This window comes from Mercenaria mercenaria, chromosome 10 (genome assembly GCF_021730395.1).
Source record: "Mercenaria mercenaria strain notata chromosome 10, MADL_Memer_1, whole genome shotgun sequence".
NCBI lineage: Eukaryota > Metazoa > Mollusca > Bivalvia > Venerida > Veneridae > Mercenaria > Mercenaria mercenaria.
In genome coordinates this window covers 15464088-15486160 of record NC_069370.1, presented here as the reverse complement: position 1 = coordinate 15486160, position 22073 = coordinate 15464088, and the positions used below count along the sequence as shown (strand labels likewise).

At 36.4% G+C, this 22073-nt stretch overlaps 1 protein-coding gene across 1 annotated transcript; it reads right to left on the bottom strand.

The window, feature by feature from the left end:
• Window positions 1–16536: 16536 nt before the first annotated feature.
• LOC123547731 (uncharacterized) lies at window positions 16537–18422 on the bottom strand. The gene is made up of 2 exons (XM_045334988.2): window positions 18009–18422; window positions 16537–17613 (listed from the first exon to the last, which is right to left on the bottom strand). Exons 1-2 carry the CDS (start codon window positions 18276–18278, stop codon window positions 16537–16539), a joined length of 1347 nt encoding a protein of 448 aa, XP_045190923.2. The 5' UTR covers window positions 18279–18422.
• Window positions 18423–22073: the final 3651 nt, after the last annotated feature.

Below are 22073 nucleotides of genomic sequence, written 5' to 3'. Positions count from 1 at the left end.
TTTGTTTTGTGCTTTGTTTTAGTATCTAAATGGTATTATTATACACTAGATTTGTAAATGAAATGAGCCGCGCCATGAGAAAACCAACATAGTGGCTTTGCGACCAGCATGAATCCGGACCAGCCAGCGCATCCGCGCAGTCTGGTCAGGATCCATGCTGTTTTCTAACTGTTTCTCTATCGCAATAGACTTTGAAAGCGAACAGCATGGATCCTGACCAGACTGCGCGGATGATAGAGAACACATTTTGCAATCAGCTTTAATGAAACTTGCACACAACTTATATTGGCATAATATCTTGGTTCCTTTCGAAAACTGGCCAGATCCCATCATGGGTTTCAGAGTTATGGCCCCTTAAAGGGCCAAAATTTGCTATTTTTTGGTTGTGAACACAATAGAGACAACGTTTTGCAATCAACTTTAATCAAACTTGCACAGAACTTAAATTGGCATAATATCTTAGTTCCTTTCGAAAACTGGCCAGATCCCATCATGGGTTTCAGAGTTATGGCCCCTTAAAGGGCCAAAATTTGCTATTTTTTGGTTGTGAACACGATAGAGACAACATTTTGCAATCAACTTTGATCAAACTTGCACACAACTTCTATTGGCATAATATCTTGGTTCCTTTCGAAAACTGGCCAGATCCCGTCATGGGTTCCAGAGTTATGGCCACTTAAAGGTCCAAAATTTGCTTTTATGGTTTGATTTGATACAAACTTGCAAAATATCTTCAACAAGAATAAATCTTGGATTCCGTGATGAATCTGTCAGATCCAATCATAGGTTCTGGAGTTCTGATTTTAATCAGAATGGATTTATATCAGTAAGTACTTACAGGACTCATTTAAAATTTCATTATTGTTATTAGTTGGACTCAATCAGGGTAGATAAGTATGGACTGATTTCATGTCAAATTACCTCCCTTTATTTCAAATTAAAATGGGTATATCTCTGCAACTAATGAAGATACTGATCTGAAATTTCATTTATGCCATCAGATGGACTTGGACTATCAGTTAAGATACATATTAACTGAATTATGGCAAATTACCTCCCTTTATTTTTATGTAAATGAGTATACCTAACAGCTTCTAATGAGATTGGTTTGAAATGTTATTTATGTCTTCCATGGTAAGAAATTTCTACTTTACTTACTTTTCTAATATATTGTTGTAAAGGCTTGTACTCTGTATCTTCTACATGCATATAGCAATGCTTGATTACCTCCCCTGCTTTTGATAAAGATGGATTTATCTCAGTAAGTATTCATAGGACACATTTGAAATTTCATTATTGTCATTAGTTGGACTGAGACAATCAGGGTAGATGACTATGGACTGATTTTATGTCAAATTACCTCCCTTTGTTTCCAATTAAAATTGGTATATCTCTGTAACTAATGAAGATACTGATCTGAAATTTCATTTATGCCAACACATGGACTTGGACAATCAGTTTAGATACATATTGACTGAATTTATGACAAATTACCTTCCTTTATTTTTTATGTAAAGGAATATACGTTAGTAGCTTCTAATGAGATTGGTTTTAAATGTTATTTAAGTCTTCCAGGGTAAGGAATAGTCATGCTAGTACAAAAGTGCAGCATTTGAGCCTAGAACCCCAGGGCTTTTTCTAGGGGTTTTGGGGAAAAGGCCCCTGGTCATATTGGGAATTTATAAGGCGGTAAATTGTCAAATCCTTTGGGAAAATATGTTGACAAATCAAGTGAGTTTTTAATTGATATACATGTACATGTATATTAGTTTAAATCTTCAGTTTCAAATTTTACTGGTATCCCCTTGTGAAATTTTGAGAATTTTTTTTTTGCAGGATTGTTTTCCAATATTGCCAAAAAATACAGTCATGTTTGAACTTTTGTTTACAGTCTGTTTTCAACAGAGTTATAACTGAAATTATCCAAATACTAGTAGAATGGCAAAGTGCTTGTATGTTCGAGTGTAAAAACTGGGTTGCGAAAATATGTGACAATTAATTTTAATGGTATAAAAACTACCTGTCAACATGTTTTTGGTACTTTATTTAACTAATATTTCTGTTTTTATGCATTTTGAGAGGTTTTTGCATACAGATCATACATTTCTTCAGTAAAATCTTGTATTTAATTTTTGCCGAGGTTGCAGACGGTCATGTTACTAACAATTAATAGAAACAAGTTGGGTTTTCCATTATTTTGTTTGATTTCCATGGCAAACAAAACTAACTGTGCAAGAATTATCTTTGAAAAACAGAAACTAACTGATTTCAGTTGGGAAATTTTTCATTGGTTTGGGAATTTTTTGCTCCAGATTGGGAAAAATTGAGCATATTTGACATTGGGAATGGGGCGGAATACCGGCCCCGTGAGATAGGGCGAAAAGGCCCTGGACCCTCAAACTTGGTATGGAGATTGGCCCTGACTAATATGTGACCCATAGGTCAGAAGGGACTGTTACAAGAAAATATTTATCCTGATGATATTTAATGTGTATGCCTATGTGATCTATGTCAAAACTTGATCTTATCATTAAGAGCAGTGGTACTCAGGTGAGCGATATAGGGCCATCATGGCCCTCTTGTTCTTTATTGCCATGAGATATTTAGTAAAAAAATCACATTTCACCTCTGTGCTTATCAGAATATCCTCATAACTTTTTAGCTCACCTGTCACAAAGTGACAAGGTGAGCTTTTGTGATCGCGCGGTGTCCGTCGTCCGTGCGTGCGTGCGTGCGTCAGTAAACTTTTGCTTGTGACCACTCTAGAGGTCACATTTTTCATGGGATCTTTATGAAAGTTGGTCAGAATGTTCATATTGATGATATCTAGGTCAAGTTCGAAACTGGGTCACGTGCCTTCAAAAACTAGGTCAGTAGGTCTAAAAATAGAAAAACCTTGTGACCTCTCTAGAGGCCATATATTTCACAAGATCTTCATGAAAATTGGCCAGAATGTTCATCTTGATGATATCTAGGTCAAGTTCGAAACTGGGTCACGTGCCATCAAAAACTAGGTCAGTAGGTCTAAAAATAGAAAAACCTTGTGACCTCTCTAGAGGCCATATATTTCACAAGATCTTCATGAACTTTGGTCAGAACATTCATCTTGATGATATCTAGGTCAAGTTCGAAACTGGGTCACGTGCCGTCAAAAACTAGGTCAGTAGATCAAATAATAGAAAAACCTTGTGACCTCTCTAAAGGCCACATTTTTCATGGGATCTGTATGAAAGTTGGTCTGAATGTTCATCTTGATGATATCTAGGTCAAGTTTGAAACTGGGTCACATGCGGTCAAAAACTAGGTCAGTAGGTCTAAAAATAGAAAAAACCTTGTGACCTCTCTAGAGGCCATATATTTCATGAGATCTTCGTGAAAATTGGTCAGAGTGTTCACCTTGATGATATCTAGATCAAGTTCGAAAGTGGGTCATGTGCCTTCAAAAACTAGGTCAGTAGGTCAAATAATAGAAAAACCTTGTGACCTCTCTAGAGGCCATATTTTTCATGAGATCTGTATGAAAGTTGGTCTGAATGTTCATCTTGATGATATCTAGATCAGTTTCGAAAGTGGGTCACGTGCCGTCAAAAACTAGGTCAGTAGGTCAAATAATAGAAAAACCTTGTGACCTCTCTAAAGGCCATATTTTTCATGGGATCTGTATGAAAGTTGGTCTGAATGTTCATCTTGATGATATCTAGGTCAAGTTCGAAACAGGGACAAGTGCGGTCAAAAACTAGGTCAGTAGGTCTAAAAATAGAAAAACCTTGTGACCTCTCTAGAGGCCATACTTGTGAATGGATCTCCATAAAAATTGGTCAGAATGTTCACCTTGATATCTAGGTCAAGTTTGAAACTGGGTCACGTGCCTTAAAAAACTAGGTCAGTTGGTCAAATAATAAAAAAAACCTTGTGACCTCTCTAGAGGCCATACTTTTCATGGGATCTGTATGAAAAAGTTTGAAACTGGGTCATCTGCGGTCAAAAACTAGGTCAGTAGGTCTAAAATTATTAAAATCTTTTGACCTCTCTAGAGGCCATATTTTTCAATGGATCTTCATGAAAATTGATCTGAATGTTCACCTTGATGATATCTAGGGCAGTTTCAAAACTCGGTCACGTGCGGTCAAAAACTAGGCCAGTAGGTATAAAAATAGAAAAACCTTGTGACCTCTCTAGAGGCCATATTTTTCATGAGATCTTCATGAAAATTAGTGAGAATGTTCACCTTGATGATATCTAGGTAAAGTTCAGAACAGGGTCACGTACCCTCGAAAACTAGGTCAATAGGTCAAATAATAGAAAAACCTTGTGACCTCTCTAGAGACCATATTTTTCAATGGATCTTCTTGAAAATTGGGCAGAATTTTTATCTAGATAATATCTAGGTCAAGTTCAAAACTGGGTCACATGAATGAGCTCAAAAACTAGGTCATTATGTCAAATAATAGAAAAAACGACGTCATACTCAAAACTGGGTCATGTGGGAAGAGGTGAGCGATTCAGGACCATCATGGTCCTCTTGTTTGCAGATCAAGTTCGTTAAAGCAGGTTCCAGCAGACAAGAAAAGATGTTACATTGTGTTAATTTAACATTATCTATAAAATGTCTAAAATCCTTGACATACTTTCTCAATTTTAATCCATTTTTCATTAACACAAGCTGACACACATTTTCTGCAGTGAAGTTTTGACACTTTAATGAAAAAAAAATGTAATTATTTATGGGCAATGAATAAAGAGGTAAGACTACTTCGGTATTCTGTACTACACTAAAATCAGGGTCATTCGAGACTGGCAGGAAATACTAGATACATGTTGCAAGAATTATAACACATTTACATAAAAACAAAATATAAGAATATCGTCTGCTGACTCGATATGCTATATTTTGTGGAGAAAACATATGTCTACTGAAAAGGCATTTGCTTATACAGTAAGCACAAGCAGTAAATTACCTATCGCACTATAAATATTTAAATTTTGAAATTGATTTTGTATTAAAAATTGTTCGAGTTTGCAATCATTATTTAGATGGACTTTGTGTAATCCCTGTGTTTATATATCTTTAATAGAACTGAAGGAATGTATGTTGAAGCCAGTCAGGCATTAGGCCATTTATTTCTTCATCAGTCTTGGAACATGATTTCTATGGAAGCAGTGCAGGATCATCATGGCTTTTAAATTTTCTGAAATATATCTTTATACTATAGTCTGATGGAAGACTTCTACAGAAAGAAATAATTGTTTGGCTGTATGTAACTTCAGACACTTTAACATTTTCTGCTTTGAAGTACAAAGTTTAAACCAAAGTACTGTGAGCAGGATGCAGAATTCGTTTCATTCCAAGTTTCTTGACCAGTTGTACACATCTTTTAAATGCATTTGGGTGTTAAACTTTGCTGCCGAGTATCAAAATACTCCACTTTGGTGTAACAGTACATTAATCATGGCCAGTGTATAACTTGGCTTCTACTTGTTTTATTTTTTGATGAGTTTTAAGTCCCACTGACAGAAATTATTTTCTGTTTTCAGGTTTAGAGCTGTTTTCAACAGTATTTCAGTTCTGTAACTGTTTCATCATACAGTTTACTACTGTACTTGAATTCTGCACCAGCAATGATAACCCGTTCTCAAAAAATAAATGACAACTTCTCCATGCAAGTGGGGGATGAATTCAGACACAGTGTATAATATCAAATCGTCATAAAGAACATATGCCTCACCCAAGATGGAACTAATGACCCCATAATCTGTAGGTCAGCACTAGCTGTTGAGACAGATAGGTGTGCTCTGACACAATGAAAATCAATTTAGGACTTACTGTGATTTTCCAGCTTTTTAAAATAATAAAGGTGTCCCTGGAGCTGTTAGTGGTGGAGGAAGGAAAAAGATGTCCTGCCAGTCCAATTTCTAATGATGGAGGAAGAACTAATGTAACTTGCAGTTTTTAGTAGTGGAAAAAATCAAAGGTGTCCCTTTAAATGGTGGAGAAATATAACAGTATCCATCCAGCCTTAAGCTGTGGATGAAAAACAAAGGTGTCCCTCTAGCTTTTAGCACAGACATTAATTCAGGGCTGAGCCTGCCCTCCCCATGCCCCCCCCCCCCCCCCCACACACACATTCTCCACACTAGTCCAACTTTTAAAAAATTTGAAGTTGTCCTGCTCATGATCACAACTATTAAGAGTCGACCAAATCATCATATGACATGGATGTAGGAGCAATCTTAAAGGTGGGGCTTGGGTGGACAGGGGTGCGGGGACAAATGCATTTTTTACTGACAAAAGACATCACATCAATCCTTATCAATACATCTACATCATCATCAGCTCTCTAAAATTGATCAACATCATTATCAGCTCTCTAAAATTTGCACGTTTTTAGCTCACCTGTCACAAAGTGACAAGGTGAGCTGTTGTGATCGCGCGGTGTCCGTCGTCCGTGCGTGCGTGCGTCCGTAAACTTTTGCTTGTGATCACTCTAGAGGTCACATTTTTCATGGGATCTTTATGAAAGTTGGTCAGAATGTTCATCTTGATGATATCTAGGTCAAGTTCGAAACTGGGTCACGTGCCGTCAAATACTAGGTCAGTAGTTCTAAAAATAGAAAAACCTTGTGACCTCTCTAGAGGCCATATATTTCACAAGATCTTCATGAAAATTGGTCAGAATGTTCACCTTGATGATATCTAGGTCAGGTTTGAAACTGGGTCACGTGCCTTCAAAAACTAGGTCAGTAGGTCTAAAAATAGAAAAACCTTGTGACCTCTCTAGAGGCCATATATTTCATAAGATCTTCATGAAAATTGGTCAGAACGTTCACCTTGATGATATCTAGGTCAAGTTCGAAACTGGGTCACGTGCCATCAAAAACTAGGTCAGTAGGTCAAATAATAGAAAAACCTTGTGACCTCTCTAAAGGCCATATTTTTCATGGGATCTGTATGAAAGTTGGTCAGAATATTCATCTTGATGATATCTAGGTCAAGATCGAAACTGGGTCTTGTGCGGTCAAAAACTAGGTCAGTAGGTCTAAAAATAGAAAAACCTTGTGACCTCTCTAGAGGCCATATATTTCATGAGATCTTCATGAAAATTGGTCAGAATGTTCACCTTGATGATATCTAGGTCAAGTTTGGAAGTGGGTCACGTGCCTTCAAAAACTAGGTCAGAAGGTCAAATAATAGAAAAACCTTGTGACCTCTCTAGAGGCCATATTTTTCATGGGGTCTGTATGAAAGCTGGTCTGAATGTTCATCTTGATGATATCTAGATCAAGTTCGAAAGTGGGTCACGTGCCATCAAAAACTAGGTCAGTAGGTCAAATAATAGAAAAACCTTGTGACTTCTCTAAAGGCCATATTTTTCATGGGATCTGTATGAAAATTGGTCTGAATGTTCATCTTGATGATATCTAGTTCAGGTTCGAAACAGGGTCATGTGCGGTCAAAAACTAGGTCAGTAGGTCTAAAAATAGAAAAACCTTGTGACCTCTCTAGAGGCCATACTTGTGAATGGATCTCCATAAAAATTTGTCAGAATGTTCACCTTGATGATATCTAGGTCAAGTTTGAAACTGGGTCATGTGCCTTAAAAAAACTAGGTCAGTAGGTCAAATAATAAAAAAACCTTGTGACCTCTCTAGAGGCCATATTTTTCATGAGATCTTCATGAAAATTAGTGAGAATGTTCACCTTGATGATATCTAGGTCAAGTTCAAAACAGGGTCACGTACCTTCGAAAACTAGGTCAATAGGTCAAATAATAGAAAAACCTTGTGACCTCTCTAGAGACCATATTTTTCAATGGATCTTCATGAAAATTAGTCAGAATTTTTATCTTGATAATATCTAGGTCAAGTTTAAAACTGGGTCACATGAGCTCAAAAACTAGGTCAGTAGGTCAAATAATAGAAAAAACGACGTCATACTCAAAACTGGGTCATGTCGGAAGAGGTGAGCGATTCAGGACCATCATGGTCCTCTTGTTTTATCTACTGTTATTTCCAAGAAAAATCAGTTTTTTTGGGTCAAAGGTAGCTTTGGGGTTTGTGTGAAGGTGGTGGGGGGGGGGGGGGCAAAACTTATGCTGGTACTCCTCTGGCCTCCCATGTTCCTACGCTATGGCTTGAAAAGTATCTACATGGGGGTCAAAAGTCATACGACTTTGTTTCGTGTCCTCTCTGTAACTCTTTGAAGGATTATAAAGAAACTTGACATAAATGTCCACAACATCGAGATGACATGCAGAGTGCATGCTTCGGATAGCTCGCTTCAAGGTCAAGGTCATACTTAGGGGTCAAAGCAACTTTGTGTTGTCTCTGTAAGTCTTGTACTGCTTGAAGGATTTCAAAGAAACATGACAAAAAGGTTCACCACATCGACACGATGTGTAGAGCGCATGTTCTGAATGGCTAACTTCAAGGTCAAGGTCACACAAAGAGGTCAAAGGTCATTTGACTTTGTTTCCTGTATGCTCTATAACTCTTTGAACTGCAGAAAGGATTTTAAAGAAACTTGGCACAAATGTTCACCACATCGAGACGACGTGCAGAGTGCATGTCATGGTCACACATAGGAGTCAAAAGTCATACCTTTGGGTGTATATATTGCTCCCCATTGTGGTGCTTTTGTTCTCTTGTAATAGTTTTTTCCTCTTTGATCAAACTCCCAAGCAATATTTGGTACTTCCCCTTATTGTTTCGCGGAGGTTGAAACAACAAGAGCTATCACAGGAGACAGGGACTATTTCAATACTGGATAGTGAAATATGGCACATCTGAGAAAGCTGGAAATATCATGGAGTATTTAATGACTCCAATGTGGATGAAGATATTGGGCCCTAGCCTAAGTCTGTGTCAAAATATTAGATAATAACAGAGACAGAGATAAAGTGTATCCAAACAGTAAATAATATTGAAGGGACATAATTCATGAAAAAAATCTGTAAAAGTAATGCACCATATGTCATATAATGTGACTAACAACTATTTCAAGTTTGAATAAAATCTATATAGCAATAACTATGATAGATCAAAAGTGTATCAAAACTTGAACCTGAAATTCAGAGATAAAAGAGGGCGTAACTTGTAACATTGGTGCTAGCTTTATGGACCTTGTGTCATATGGTTTGGGTGATGATGTCGAACAACCACTTAAAGCTTGAATCAAATCCATTTAATAACAATAGAGATATGCTGAAAAAGTATCAAAGTTAAACTGAAATTGTAAGTAAAATATGGGTATAAATCATGACATACTGGTGCAAGAGTTATATCCCTTGTGTCATGATGTGCATGATAATAATTTAAATAATAATAATTTTAAGTTAAAATCAATTCAGTAATATTAGAGATAGAGTGAAATTGCATCAAAACTTCAAGCTGAAATGTTTAGTAAAAAGGGACATAATTAATAGAATATTTGTGGCAGAGTAATCACCCTTGTGTAAAATGATTTGGATGATGAGGTGGAACAACTATTTTCAGTTTGAATCAAATCCATATAGTAATAACTGGCAGAGTGAAAGTGTACTAAGCTTTTAAACTGAGAATTCTAAGATGGGGATAATTCATGAAATATTGGTGTGAAACTTGTGCCCCTTGTGCCTTATGATGTGGGTGATGATGTCGGATAACCATTTTAAGTTTGAAACAAATCCATCAAATAATTAGTAGTATTTTCAGAGATAAAGAGCAAGTGCATCAAAACTTTAACCAAGGTGCGGACGTGGATGGATGCTGACGCTAGGTCGAGTAGGATAGCTCTCCATACTTCAAGTAGTTGTGCTAAAAATGTAACTACTGGACAAGGTATTACTGCAGGAGATCAGACAGGATCTTCACAAGAAGTAGATACAAAATACAAGTAGCCTGGTCCATGGCCTGTACTAATAGTACCACTGTTTGGACCGGTGGTCTAGTGGTAACACGCTTGACTGCCAATCCAGAGGTCCGGGGTTCAAATCCCAGTCCAGGAACTGGAAATTTCTGAGATGCTCTTGAGTGTCTTCCACCTGACTTAGAGGCTTGTACTGGTTCTTCCCAGGAAAGACAGCTTCGTGTGTATCGGTGCTATACACTGGGCACGTTCAGAAACCAGACTGTCTATTCGCAAAAAGCTAGGCTAAGCTAGCCCGACAGGCCTGTATCTCTCTCTGTTCTCTCTGTGTGTTCTGGGGGCTTTATCTCACTCTGTCTCTCTGGTCAGATCGCTCTGTGTCTCTACTAGTAGAGGATGAATTTCGCGCTCTGTGTGGCTGCGTTTGCTATATGTAAAGTGCCTTTAAACGTGTTTATCATGAAAAGGGCGCTATATAAATCTGGTATAATAAATAAATGATATTAACCAGTAATTGGGAAGGTACTTCTGGTTACTGTAACTTAACTGACGCTATTTTTATTTTATGATGGTCGCGTCCTAGAAGTACATGTATATGAAAATCTGAGCTGAAATTTTATGGCTGAGGGGAAGGTAATCCAGACTAAAGATACAAAAAAGTTGCATCAAATTATATTCTTCTTCTTCTACAGTAATGGCAAACGTTCAGTTAATGATACATTATGGCCATGCGTGCGTGCGGTGTGTGGGGGGGGTGGGTGGTGGTTGGCATGGGTTGGAAAAGTAAAAGACTGTCAGGTTTCCTAGGCTACTCAATCCACCTGGTCCTTCCTAACAGCTGATATAAAAAAGGTGCAAAAATCTAACATCTTAAACCTTACTGGTAATTGCCTTAACTGTGAAGTACATTTACACATCACAGTTGATGTTTACACCATAATTCCAATACATATCGTTTAGCTTTTATTCTGTTTTTAACCATTCTAATGTCTTCCTTTCTGCACAACAGTTTAAGTACATTTATACATAAACTGTTGTGCAGAAAGGAAGATATGTATTGGAATTATGGTGTAAACATCAATGCAGCCAGTGCTGATCTGAATTTGGAGATTGTTTCAACACTGACTACATGAGATGGTAATGTGTTCCACTGAACAACTGTTCTTTGGAAAAAATGAATTTTTATAATAGATGAATCTGAAATGTCAGATGATTGTAGTGTCTGGACTTCTTGTGTAAGGTGTAACAGTACATTTATTCTACCGATGAATTACATGTGAAATAGTGATAATAGCACTTGTACGATATCCAGGTATGCATACGTCACAAAGCGATGCGGTCATTCTAATTATAGTACAAAAGGTCACGTGGTCAAGATTTCGGACAAACATTATCTCAGAATTATCAACAATGGCAGCGAGTGAACCTTTTCAATACATAGAATTAAATGAAAACGAAGTGCCTGGGGCAAAGTTTGTTTATGAGTCTATTGAAAAACATTCAAATACACAATTAAGTAGGTGGCTGGAATGCCGAGGACTACGTAAAACTGGAAATAGGAGTGAAATCTTGAAGCGGTAAGTCAACTTCTTTGTGTTAACTCTATGCCGTGTACTACATCTGTTACTGGTTGGCGACCCAAAATTTCGGACGACCCAGAAAATCGGACAGTCGCGTAAACGCTTTTTTTGTGTTATTTTTTTTATCATTTGTTGACAAGTACAAAGGCACTAACATTATGTGCAACATCATCTGCAATAATTGCAAATCGGTTAGAAAAACTTACAAAATTTGAATATTTACATTTGTTCACGAAATATTGTGACAGCTCCCGCTGGGGGAAGCTGCATGTGCTTTCAGTGCGCATGCGCATACTTGCTTTGAGGCCCCAACATTATTCAAGGGGTACTCATCTACAATCTGCTAAATGCAGACGAGAAAATTGCGTGTTTTAAAACAAGTGTCAATGTTTTCCCGATAATAACACAAGTTCAATGTGTTTTACCTTAAATTTTGTGTCGTATATAGGCCAGCTGGATTATTTTAAAACTTTTGACAGCCTTATATCAAACATTACTAGTTGAATGTAAACAAGATAAGCATGTCTTTTTATCATTAACACCGACCTAAACGTGATTCTGCGAGACAAAAATGATGATAATTAGCGTTTTCCTACTGTCCGATTTCTGGGTCCTGCAACACCCTAAAGGAGTTGGATTAACGTACCCTCTTTCGGGCCTCAGTGACGTGTTCCGTTTATCTTTATATACAAACAAATTGACATTTTGCGTCAACGAAGAACCGAACTTGATTCAGGTAACATTTCATGGATCTTGCATTAAAAATGAAAATATGACAGCTGAAAAGGTTGTAAAATTGTCCGAATCTGGGTCGCCAACCAGTAGTAGACTGTACATTGTTAATGTGATGTGTATTGTGGATGCAATGTGAACTTGTTCATTGTAAGGAACAGGCAAGTGTAAATTAATGATCGTTAATTAAAAATTACATGAAAAAGCGTAACTCTCGTGTATATGCATGTGTATTTGTCTGGAATATTATATTACCGAAACAGTAGTGCGAACTGAACCGAAAGTAACATATTTACAGTACTGCAGTAGGGTACAGTACTGTAGATTTGTTTGAAATAATGCGTAGTCATTTGTGGTAAATGCTAGATCATTTATTCAGTTAATTTCAAACAAGTGCCATCCATATATTCATTGTACCTGTTAACTAGTATGTATGGATGGGCTACTTTGACACACTTACTCAACTTATATGTTCATTATGGTATGTATATATATTAAGCCGGCTACCTCGACCAAATATGGCATTTCCGAGAACCCTGAACTTGACTTACATGTTCATATACGATGAATATATAGAGCCAACTACCTAGCCACTGCCTACATTAAATTAATCAGAGATTTTTGACAAGCGTTAGGTAGTTTGCCTCATAAATTTTTACCAGGTATTTTTTTGAAAAATTATTTCTATTTTTGTTTCTATTTGCAGAGTTCATAGTTGTATCAGTGCTGGCAAAGACAAGGAAATTGATGTCGGGGTAGATTGTGGGAAATGGTATGAACTGAAAAAGGAAAGTAAGCTACAACTTGCAGGAGTGCCTTCTCGTGTTCCTCTGCTACCATACTGTGGATGGGGAAAGTTCCCATCTTGTCAGGAGAAAATGCCAAAACTTTTCAATAAGGGCCACATTCACCACCACATTGTGGAATCAGTTCAGTTTGTGAATGCCAAAGATGTAAGTGATGAAAGTGATGATGATATTGAAGATCTTCACACTGCAAAGCCAATGCAAAAGGGGTTAAAGTTTTTTGAGAGCGGACATGTGAAGAAAATGCAGGACTGTGTCAAATCTGAGCACTATTTTTTAAAGAGCAAGGTAATGGCTTCCATGCGGACAAATGTGGAATATGATGTGACAGTGACATTAAGTGTACATTCTGGCTTTGTTAAAGATGCATCTTGCACTTGCATTGCATCCGCTATGGGACGTTGTAGTCATGTGACTGGACTGTTGTATGCGTTGGAAAATTTCTTGTCATTATCGGGTAAAGACCTTACCAGCTGCACTTCATTACCCTGTACATGGAATAGAGGTCGTCAAAAACAGAAAAATCCAAAACGTGTACAAGAATTATCATATAGCTCAAAAAAACGTAAAATTAATTCTGTAATTGACTTTGATCCAAGGGGGCCATCAACAGTAAACAAAGACAAAGATAATGTCAAGGACAATTTTTTGTGGAACTTGCAAAATAGAAGAATTAGTTCATCAATGTGGAATTCTATTCTAGAATTCAGTTATGAGGATTATGAAGTGACTAGTGATCAGATAAATGTAATCAAAGAGTGGAGAGAAATATTTCTAGAACATCTCAAAGTGCCTTCGCAAAACAGTTATCCAACTCTTTTGGTTGAGGATCAAAGGAGCGATCGTTGGTTTACCGAAAGAAGAGTTAGGCTAACTGCGTCAACTTGCCACACTGTAGTTCACCTCCAGTCAGGATTGCCATAGGGAACTTCCTGTACAGAAAACTCTGGAGTACAGAAAAAGTGACATCAGCAGCTCTTAGCTATGGTGTCAAGAATGAGACAGAGGCTATTAAATGTTACAAAGACTTAAAAAACAGTGAACGTCTGAAAACAATAAACACAGGTCTTTGGGTAAATGGTACAAATCCTGAACTTGCATGTAGTCCAGATGGATTAATTCTAGATCTGGATGAAGCCCAGTGCAAATATGGAATTTTAGAAGTTAAATGCCCCAAAATTTTGGAAAATCATAAAATTTCTGACTTCAAGACTGTGCTTAAGCCAGCACAGGTGAAAACATTCTGTTTAGAAGATTGTAACGGGGAAATAACATTGAAAAAGAAACATGCGTACTTCTATCAAGTTCAGATGCAAATGGGGGTAACAGGCTTAAAGTATTGTGATTTTGTTGTTTGGTCAAGCAAGGAGACTTTTATTCAAAGGATTAGGTTTGATGAAACTTTCTGGGTTGAAATAAAGGAAAAGTTAATAAATTTTCACCACTCTTACATTTGTCCGGAATTATTCGAAATGAGGACACCACGTGAGCTTAGCAGCTTAAAAATTATATAAACTTGACAATGAATGTTCTGTTCAAGTGAGGAAGTTGTTAAGTACTTGTGGAGAACAAGTCAGTACTGGTGCAGAATCTATGTACACTGGTTAAGTGCGGCTCGGAACACTTGTTATCATCCTTCGGTATATATGCATATATGTTTATTTTTTTTTACAGTGGAAGTTGTTAAGCACATATGTTTATTTTAAGAGTGGAAGTTGTTAAGTACTTGTGGAGAACAAGTCAGTACTGGTGCAGAATCCGTGCACACTGATTAAGTGGGGCCCGGAAAACTTGTTACCGTCCTTTGGTGTATATGCACATATTTTTATTTTAGAGTGGAAGTTGTTAAGTACTTGTAGAGAACAAGTCAGTACTGGTGCAGAATCTATGTACACTGGTTAAGTGCGGCTCGGAACACTTGATATCATCCTTCGGTATATATGCATATATGTTTATTTTATTTAACAGTGGAAGTTGTTAAGCACATATGTTTATTTTAAGAGTGGAAGTTGTTAAGTAGTTGTGGAGAACAAGTCAGTACTGGTGCAGAATCCGTGTACACTGATTAAGTGGGGCCCGGAAAACTTGTTACCGTCCTTTGGTGTATATGCACATATTTTTATTTTAGAGTGTAAGTTGTTAAGTACTTGTGGAGAACAAGTCAGTACTGGTACAGAATCTGTATACACTGGTTTAGTGCAGTTTGGAAAACTTGTTATCATCCTTCGGTGTATACGCACATATTTTATTTGAGTGGAAGTTGTTAAGTACTTCTGGAGAACAAGTCAGTACTGGTGCAGAATCTATGTACACTGGTTAAGTGCGGCTCGGAACACTTGTTATCATCCTTCGGTATATATGCATATATGTTTATTTTATTTTAGAGTGGAAGTTGTTAAGCACATATGTTTATTTTAAGAGTTGAAGTTGTTAAGTACTTGTGGAGAACAAGTCAGTACTGGTGCAGAATCTGTGTACACTGGTTAAGTGTGGTTTTGAAAACTTGTTATCATTCTTCGGTATATGTGCATATATGTTTATTTTAGAGTGAAACTTGTTAAGCACTTGTGGAGAACAAGTCACTACTGGTCCAGAATCCATTTACACTGATTAAATGGGCCTGGAAAACTTGTTACCATCCTTTGGTGTATATGCACATATTTTTATTTTAGAGTGGAAGTTGTTAAGTACTTGTGGGGAACAAGTCAGTACTAGTGCAGAATCTGTATACACTGGTTTAACCAGTATCTGTTATACATTATAAGCAATGTATGAATATAGTGAAAACAAATATTTATTATTGTTAACTTTACACATGATTTTATTAGTATTGTAGTATTAACTGAAATCATTATTGTAACATATGTAAATACATGAAAAGTAAATACAAATTTAAGAGTGATCATTGACTTTTCTCTTTTCAAACGAATTGCCTGTGTTTTTATGGGAAAAAAGTTGAAACTGCAGATCATAAGGCCAAAAAAAATTCTTTGTTTCCGGTAACATGCTCAAAAAAATTAGGATAGGTAGGTTGGAAATCTTTTGGGGGGAATTTTTTTTTATTAAGAGACTTTTCAGAAATTATTTTTATGTCCAAAAAGTAATTTTTACAAGTAAGGGGGTTATGCCTTTAGAGCATTTATATAATAAGTAAGTTGGTTTCTAACATCACTGACCATGTTTAAAGCATAAAAAGTGAAGTTTTGCAACTTTTTGTTAATAAGTTGGAAAAAATATTCTCCAAGGCCATAAAAACATTTAGGGTAGAGCCAAAAATTTAGGGTAGGTCGTGATGCCAGAAACAAACAATTTTTTTACGCCTAATTGTTCATTTAACTAGTGGGTCTTGAAAATTTACTAAGCAAGCTATAACAAAAACTAGTTGTGAGAAAACTGGCTGCAAAGCCTGTGGTATAACTCGCTGAAGAATTTTAAACTTTTTAATTCTTTCAATTGAACGCTCGACATGAATTCTATGTTTAGCAATGTCTTTTGTCAAAGCTTCCTCCTGCGGCGTAAACTGATGCCTAGAACCAAGAAATGGTGGTCTAATCAACTTAACTTGACGTTCATTTCACATATCGTCTATCAGAAACCCACGATCTGCCATTATAACATCACCTGGTTCAAGAAATTCTAAAAAATCTGATTGTTTTACAATCTCCTTGTCACTTATACTGCCTTCAAACGCATCGCTTACATAAAGTATAGCGCCATTTGGTGCAACTGCAACAAGAAACTTATATGAAGTGTATCCCTTATAAGAAGAGTACTGATTTCCCTGGGCTTCAAAATTTCCTGGGGATTGCACATGAACTTCAGTACAATCTATTATACAGCGTATATTTTTATATTTCTTAAAACATCTTGGCAAATGTTTTCGGACTTTCCTTCTGGAAGCAAACATAAATTCCTTTAACATCGAAAACTGTTTATAAAGTAATTGAACCCAGGTTATTATTATTGTGGAAACTTGTCTCGTGTTTGTTTCGAACCTGTACGCCAAATCTTGGTGTAACAATCCAAGCCGAACTCGCATGAGAAACATAAACAACTGATTCTGTGGTGAAATAAGCCGCTTACGCCCTGGTCTACGGCTAGGAGTCTTGTCTGGATTGCTTACACTGGAATTCCAAAAATTTATTTTCTGTGTACAGTCTCCCAAGAAGTCCCACAGGCACAAAAACTGAATGCATGTCAAACCAGTGTAAAACTTAAACGCTTTGTCATCGTTCATATAGGTGTCCACACTGAAGGCCTCAGTGACTCTTGCCTTTTCTTCAACTGTATTTTGTTTCTTTGGCTTCTGAATCTGGAACTGATCTTGAGATGAGACTTTGAGATTGTTTTCTAAAATTCTGTTCTGTATTTTTAACCGTACAATATCTGATGACACAGTTTTTTCTGTCTGACTTTCCTTTTCCTGTACATCTGGTTTACAATTAACTCCTGTACTTGTGAACAACGTTTTTGGAGCATTATTTGCAACAGTCTCAAAGCCCTCATGTGCATTTTCACTCACGACAGGACTGATAGTATCAGTCATTGGTAACATCATCATTGCTTGGGCTGCTTCATTTCTTTCTGTACGCTGCTGTTTTGGTGTCTTGTATGGCAGGCGTTCAGCAGGTCTTTTTCTCTTTCTGGTAACCTGTACATATAAAAGTGGAGTTCAGTTAAAATCATGCACAACAGAATCTGAGGTGAAATATGCCGCGTACGCCCTGGTCTACGGCTAGGAGTCTTGTCTTGATTGGTTATACTAGTAAGAATTTCAAAACTTGATTTTTAACAAGGTAGTCTACAACACCCCACCCACCCACCTTCTCAAACTTTTAGTGGCATCCTATTGATTATTATTATTTCATTGTTTCATTACTGTGTATTCGATTCAGTATTGGTGCATACACATTCTAAGTACATTATCAAATAAGATTGTATTATTTCATTATTAAAATCAACGCGTTTTCATATGTTCGGCAGACGGTCATTTACATAATACTGACTCAATACTCAGTAAAAGTCTGTAAATGAAACACGTTTTACCTCTGTTCCACATTTGATCGGGTCTGGATTTTCTTCCGTCGGACCTTTCTCGCCGACGAAATGCAATGAACATATATAAGTATCCTTGTTAACATTGGCGATGGTAAAATATTTCCGTCCACAGTTTTGCACCCAACGCATGCACTTTTCACGATCTGTTTTGGGCTTTGGAAATCCATTTCCAAAACCAATGAAAAAAATTCCATCATTATTCAAAGTCCTCGAGTCACTTTTACAATCTCCATAACAACAGTGTTTAGTTGTTACCATGATTTATCCATTAATTTATCTCCAGAAATATTTAATCTTGAGCTTTGTTTACATGTACATTACAGTTTACTCAGTGCGATTCCGAAATGTTTGTCCGAATCGCCTGACGTCACAGACTGCTGATAAGAGTGCCAGCTATAAATAGAAACGGCCTAGATATCGTACAAATGCTATTAGGAGTCTGTGGTGATATCTCTCGTAGGATTCTGAAAGGAGCTCAGCAAGGAACAACTTGTGGTATAATAAATAATTAGCACTAATTATCTTGTCCGCACTCCATCTCTATATTACCTCTGTTATCATTCTGAGAATTTATTTTCCTTTAATCACGGAGGTAATATAGAGTTCTCTATATTATCTCCATGCTTAAACCTACACAGTCATCATGTAAAGCAGAAATATGAGAGGTTCTAAGACTGACCCTTGTGGGACGCCTGATACAAAAGAAGCTGAGCAAACATAAAACAGATAAATCTTAATAAAGCTCATGTGTTTAAGCGTGTTTAAAACGTATTGGTAGCCTAATTTAAAATGTTCGTACATACATATTACACTACTATGAGAAGGTTAAATTTGTCGTACAAAGTTACTCCCCTTTATAGATAAACCGCCATTTGTACAGGTCTATTAATTGTTTGTCAGTATGCGTGCATGCAGGTAACAAAAGCAAACACTAGCAGGTGAGAATTTTCCTATTACTCTAAGGTTTCACTTGGATATTGAACATACAACATCAATAAACGGTGATAAAATGACAGTATCTATAGATATAATCAGCGACAATCGTGATGAATGATGAAAATGTGACCTATTTTTTTTTGTTTTAATTAAATATTTAGAAATTAATAGTGGCAACATTCTGCATCTATTTCTTACAACTAGCTTGCCAGACATTTTTTTCAACTTAGTAAATTTCCTACCAGGAATTGTAACTTATAATACCATCTTTTGTGTACCAAACTTTCTGAAACAAAGACAACTACATTATAGTACATCAACAGGTCGGAGACTTCCCCTGGGTTGAAAGACAGTCTCTCGATCTAAACACTTTCTCTTGTTTGAAAGACAAAATGTCTTTCAATCGAAAGACTGTATTTAGCTAAAGTGTTGAAAAAGCATGAAATCATTATTAAAACAATCATTTCATTACAGTCGCATTATTTATTCATTGAAACAACTTGTTATTTCAAGTAAACTTTACAAGAAACACATTGTCATAGAAGTTTGCTTAAGCATTATAATGCTTAAACAAAATTCCCAAATAATTTTGATTTTGAAAATTTGATAAAAGAAAGATAATTTTCTATATTTGAAATAAATTTGCGCATTCTAAAAAGAGAGTTTTAATTAGTCTTTCATTGATTTTCATTGCTTAAGCTAATTTGAGTCTTTCGAATGAGAGACAATCTTTAGATCGAGAGACTGTCTCTCAATCCAGGGGAAGTCTCCAACCTGATTAAAGCCAACTGACCATAGGCACTCATTTCTGTCAATAAAAGTTTAAAACACACACAATGCAAAATTATACTAATAAACTTTGATAATGTGGCAGTTGATCTCAATACAGTCGACACTGTTTATTTTCCAATACAGGTAAATCCAATACTTGCTTCACAATAGATCGATGAAGGATTATCTTTGAACACCCCTGGACTTATTGGACTCGCCACATTATCAAAGTTTATTAGTACACCTCTAGCCTCTTCGGTCAATAAATACAATGCAAATTTTAGCCTTTGATTTAGAGGCTAGTCAAAATAATTTGACTTTCAGATTGTTTTATATTTGTGATGGAGCAATCTAAACATCCAAACTTTGAAGGACCGAATTAATGGAGGATAAATCACAGTTACACAGTTATGTAAAGTTATTGGTTTTATTGCTTGCGCATATTGGCCTGTAGACACAGTAAACATTAATCATGTACAGTACATCAGGGGTGTGGAAATCCAAACATTTTTCACTTGTCCACGGACAAATGAGACTTATGAATCTACTTGTCCGCAGTCAAAACTTACTTGCCCGGATTTTCAACATTTAAGCATGCAAATAATTCTTTATTTTGGACAATAAAAGCAAACATAATAAAGTGTAATGCTGTAGCTGTTTCAAAAAATAAGCTTCAGACACTTTCGCTTGTGTTTGTCCGTGAGGCAGTCGAACATTTAGCAGAAATACCTAAAAGACTGCCCATCATGCCATGCGAAGCCATGTGAGAAAACATAAAAATATCTGACTGTTAGAAAACATGAAACTTCCTGACTCGTACGAGCGAGCTCTTTGTGCTTTGACTGTTGACTTCCATTTTTGTTGGCAGACAAAGTTGTAACAATGAATTTGACCAAAACTTTGTGATAATTGTTTACCTTTCCGGTTTCTATTTGCCGAGTTACCTTGTGCAAAATCACACAAGCCAGCGACAGGGAACCAATCAGAACACAGAAAAAGAGATGTTAAATTTAGACACAGTATGGTTTTCCCAAAACTGCAGAAATCAAGAGGCCCTTAGTGGGTGAAACATCCGTTTCATACGTCAAATTCATTTAAAAACTCCATAAATTTGAAGCAATGTTCAGCGTTTCTAAATTATTCTTTCCTTTTTCGCTTCAAACTAGAAAGTTTGTGCTTGTCCGTGGACAAACAGAATGCAGAAACGCACTTGTCAGCCGTCAAAAAGTTCCGAATCGGACAAGTCGGACATAGGAATTCCACACCCCTGTACATACATAGGTTTAAATCACCAAAAAATTAGTAATTTTGGATCATAATTATTTGATAATTTATAAATCAATGAGGAATTGAATCTCCTTTGGATACATGCAAGTTTTATTTGAATTTAAGGCCAATTCCTGACATAATCAGCATTAAAACTATAGCATGTAAAGCGTCAGCAGCGATGAAAATTTCATCAGAAATTGCTTCCACAGTTTTGGTCTTTTGAGTGTTTTGAGACAAGTGGTGATATTGCCCATATAAAATCTCAATATTGCCTAAGGTTGGGTCAAATTTGTTGGACTAAAATGACTCATGTACTGTAAATGACATCTATGTATTTATGCAGTACTTAATATTTATTTACTTATATAACAGGTTAAAACTCAAATTCCTTGATAATACCTCGTTGTTCTTGATTATTTAAATGAAAAATACGTAACATTGCACTGCAAGTGATAAAACATCTTGAGTTGTCTTTGAAATGTCATGATGTCTTTCATGTTTATGGACGTTAGTTCCCTGCAATTTGTTTTACCCTGCTAAATTGTTGTAATGGACTAAATCTATCATTCAATTTGGGCAGTACCATTTGAAGGGGTGTTCACTGAAAATTTACTGACTGAATAACAAACAGAGCAGGTTGATCTTGGTCTGCACTGGTCGCAAAGGCAAAATCACTTGCCACCAGTAGGCTAAAGGTTAAAAAACATGACACATGATGTATGAGAAACCAAAACAAAAGTGCCTCAAATCTAAGATGAACTCTGCATGACCTCACATGATTTTATCTAAATGGCCAATGTAACCATGGGCTGGAATACCTTATCATTGATAGATCTTATATAATCTAAATGGTCAGTATGAATGGAAACAGGTTAAATTAGCTTGATTATTGATAAGCTGGTGCATGAATGGAACTCTTTTGTGTAGTGCATAAACATCTTTTTGATAAAAAAAGGATTCTATGGTTGTCAAGTAGATGTATAACTTTGATAGCGGACTGGCCTCTAAAAACACTTACAATGTACAATTAACATGTTTTTTAGGTTCTGTCAAAAATGGTACTGGAATTCAAAGAAT

What these genes read in the sequence shown, in the direction of transcription:
- LOC123547731 (XM_045334988.2), bottom strand. Translation starts at nt 18,278, where the DNA reads ATGGTAACAACTAAACACTGTTGTTATGGAGATTGTAAAAGTGACTCG. An exon ending in CGATCAAATGTGGAACAGAG is followed by an intron (nt 17,614 to 18,008) that starts GTAAAACGTGTT and finishes TTATATGTACAG; the next exon opens with GTTACCAGAAAGAGAAAAAG.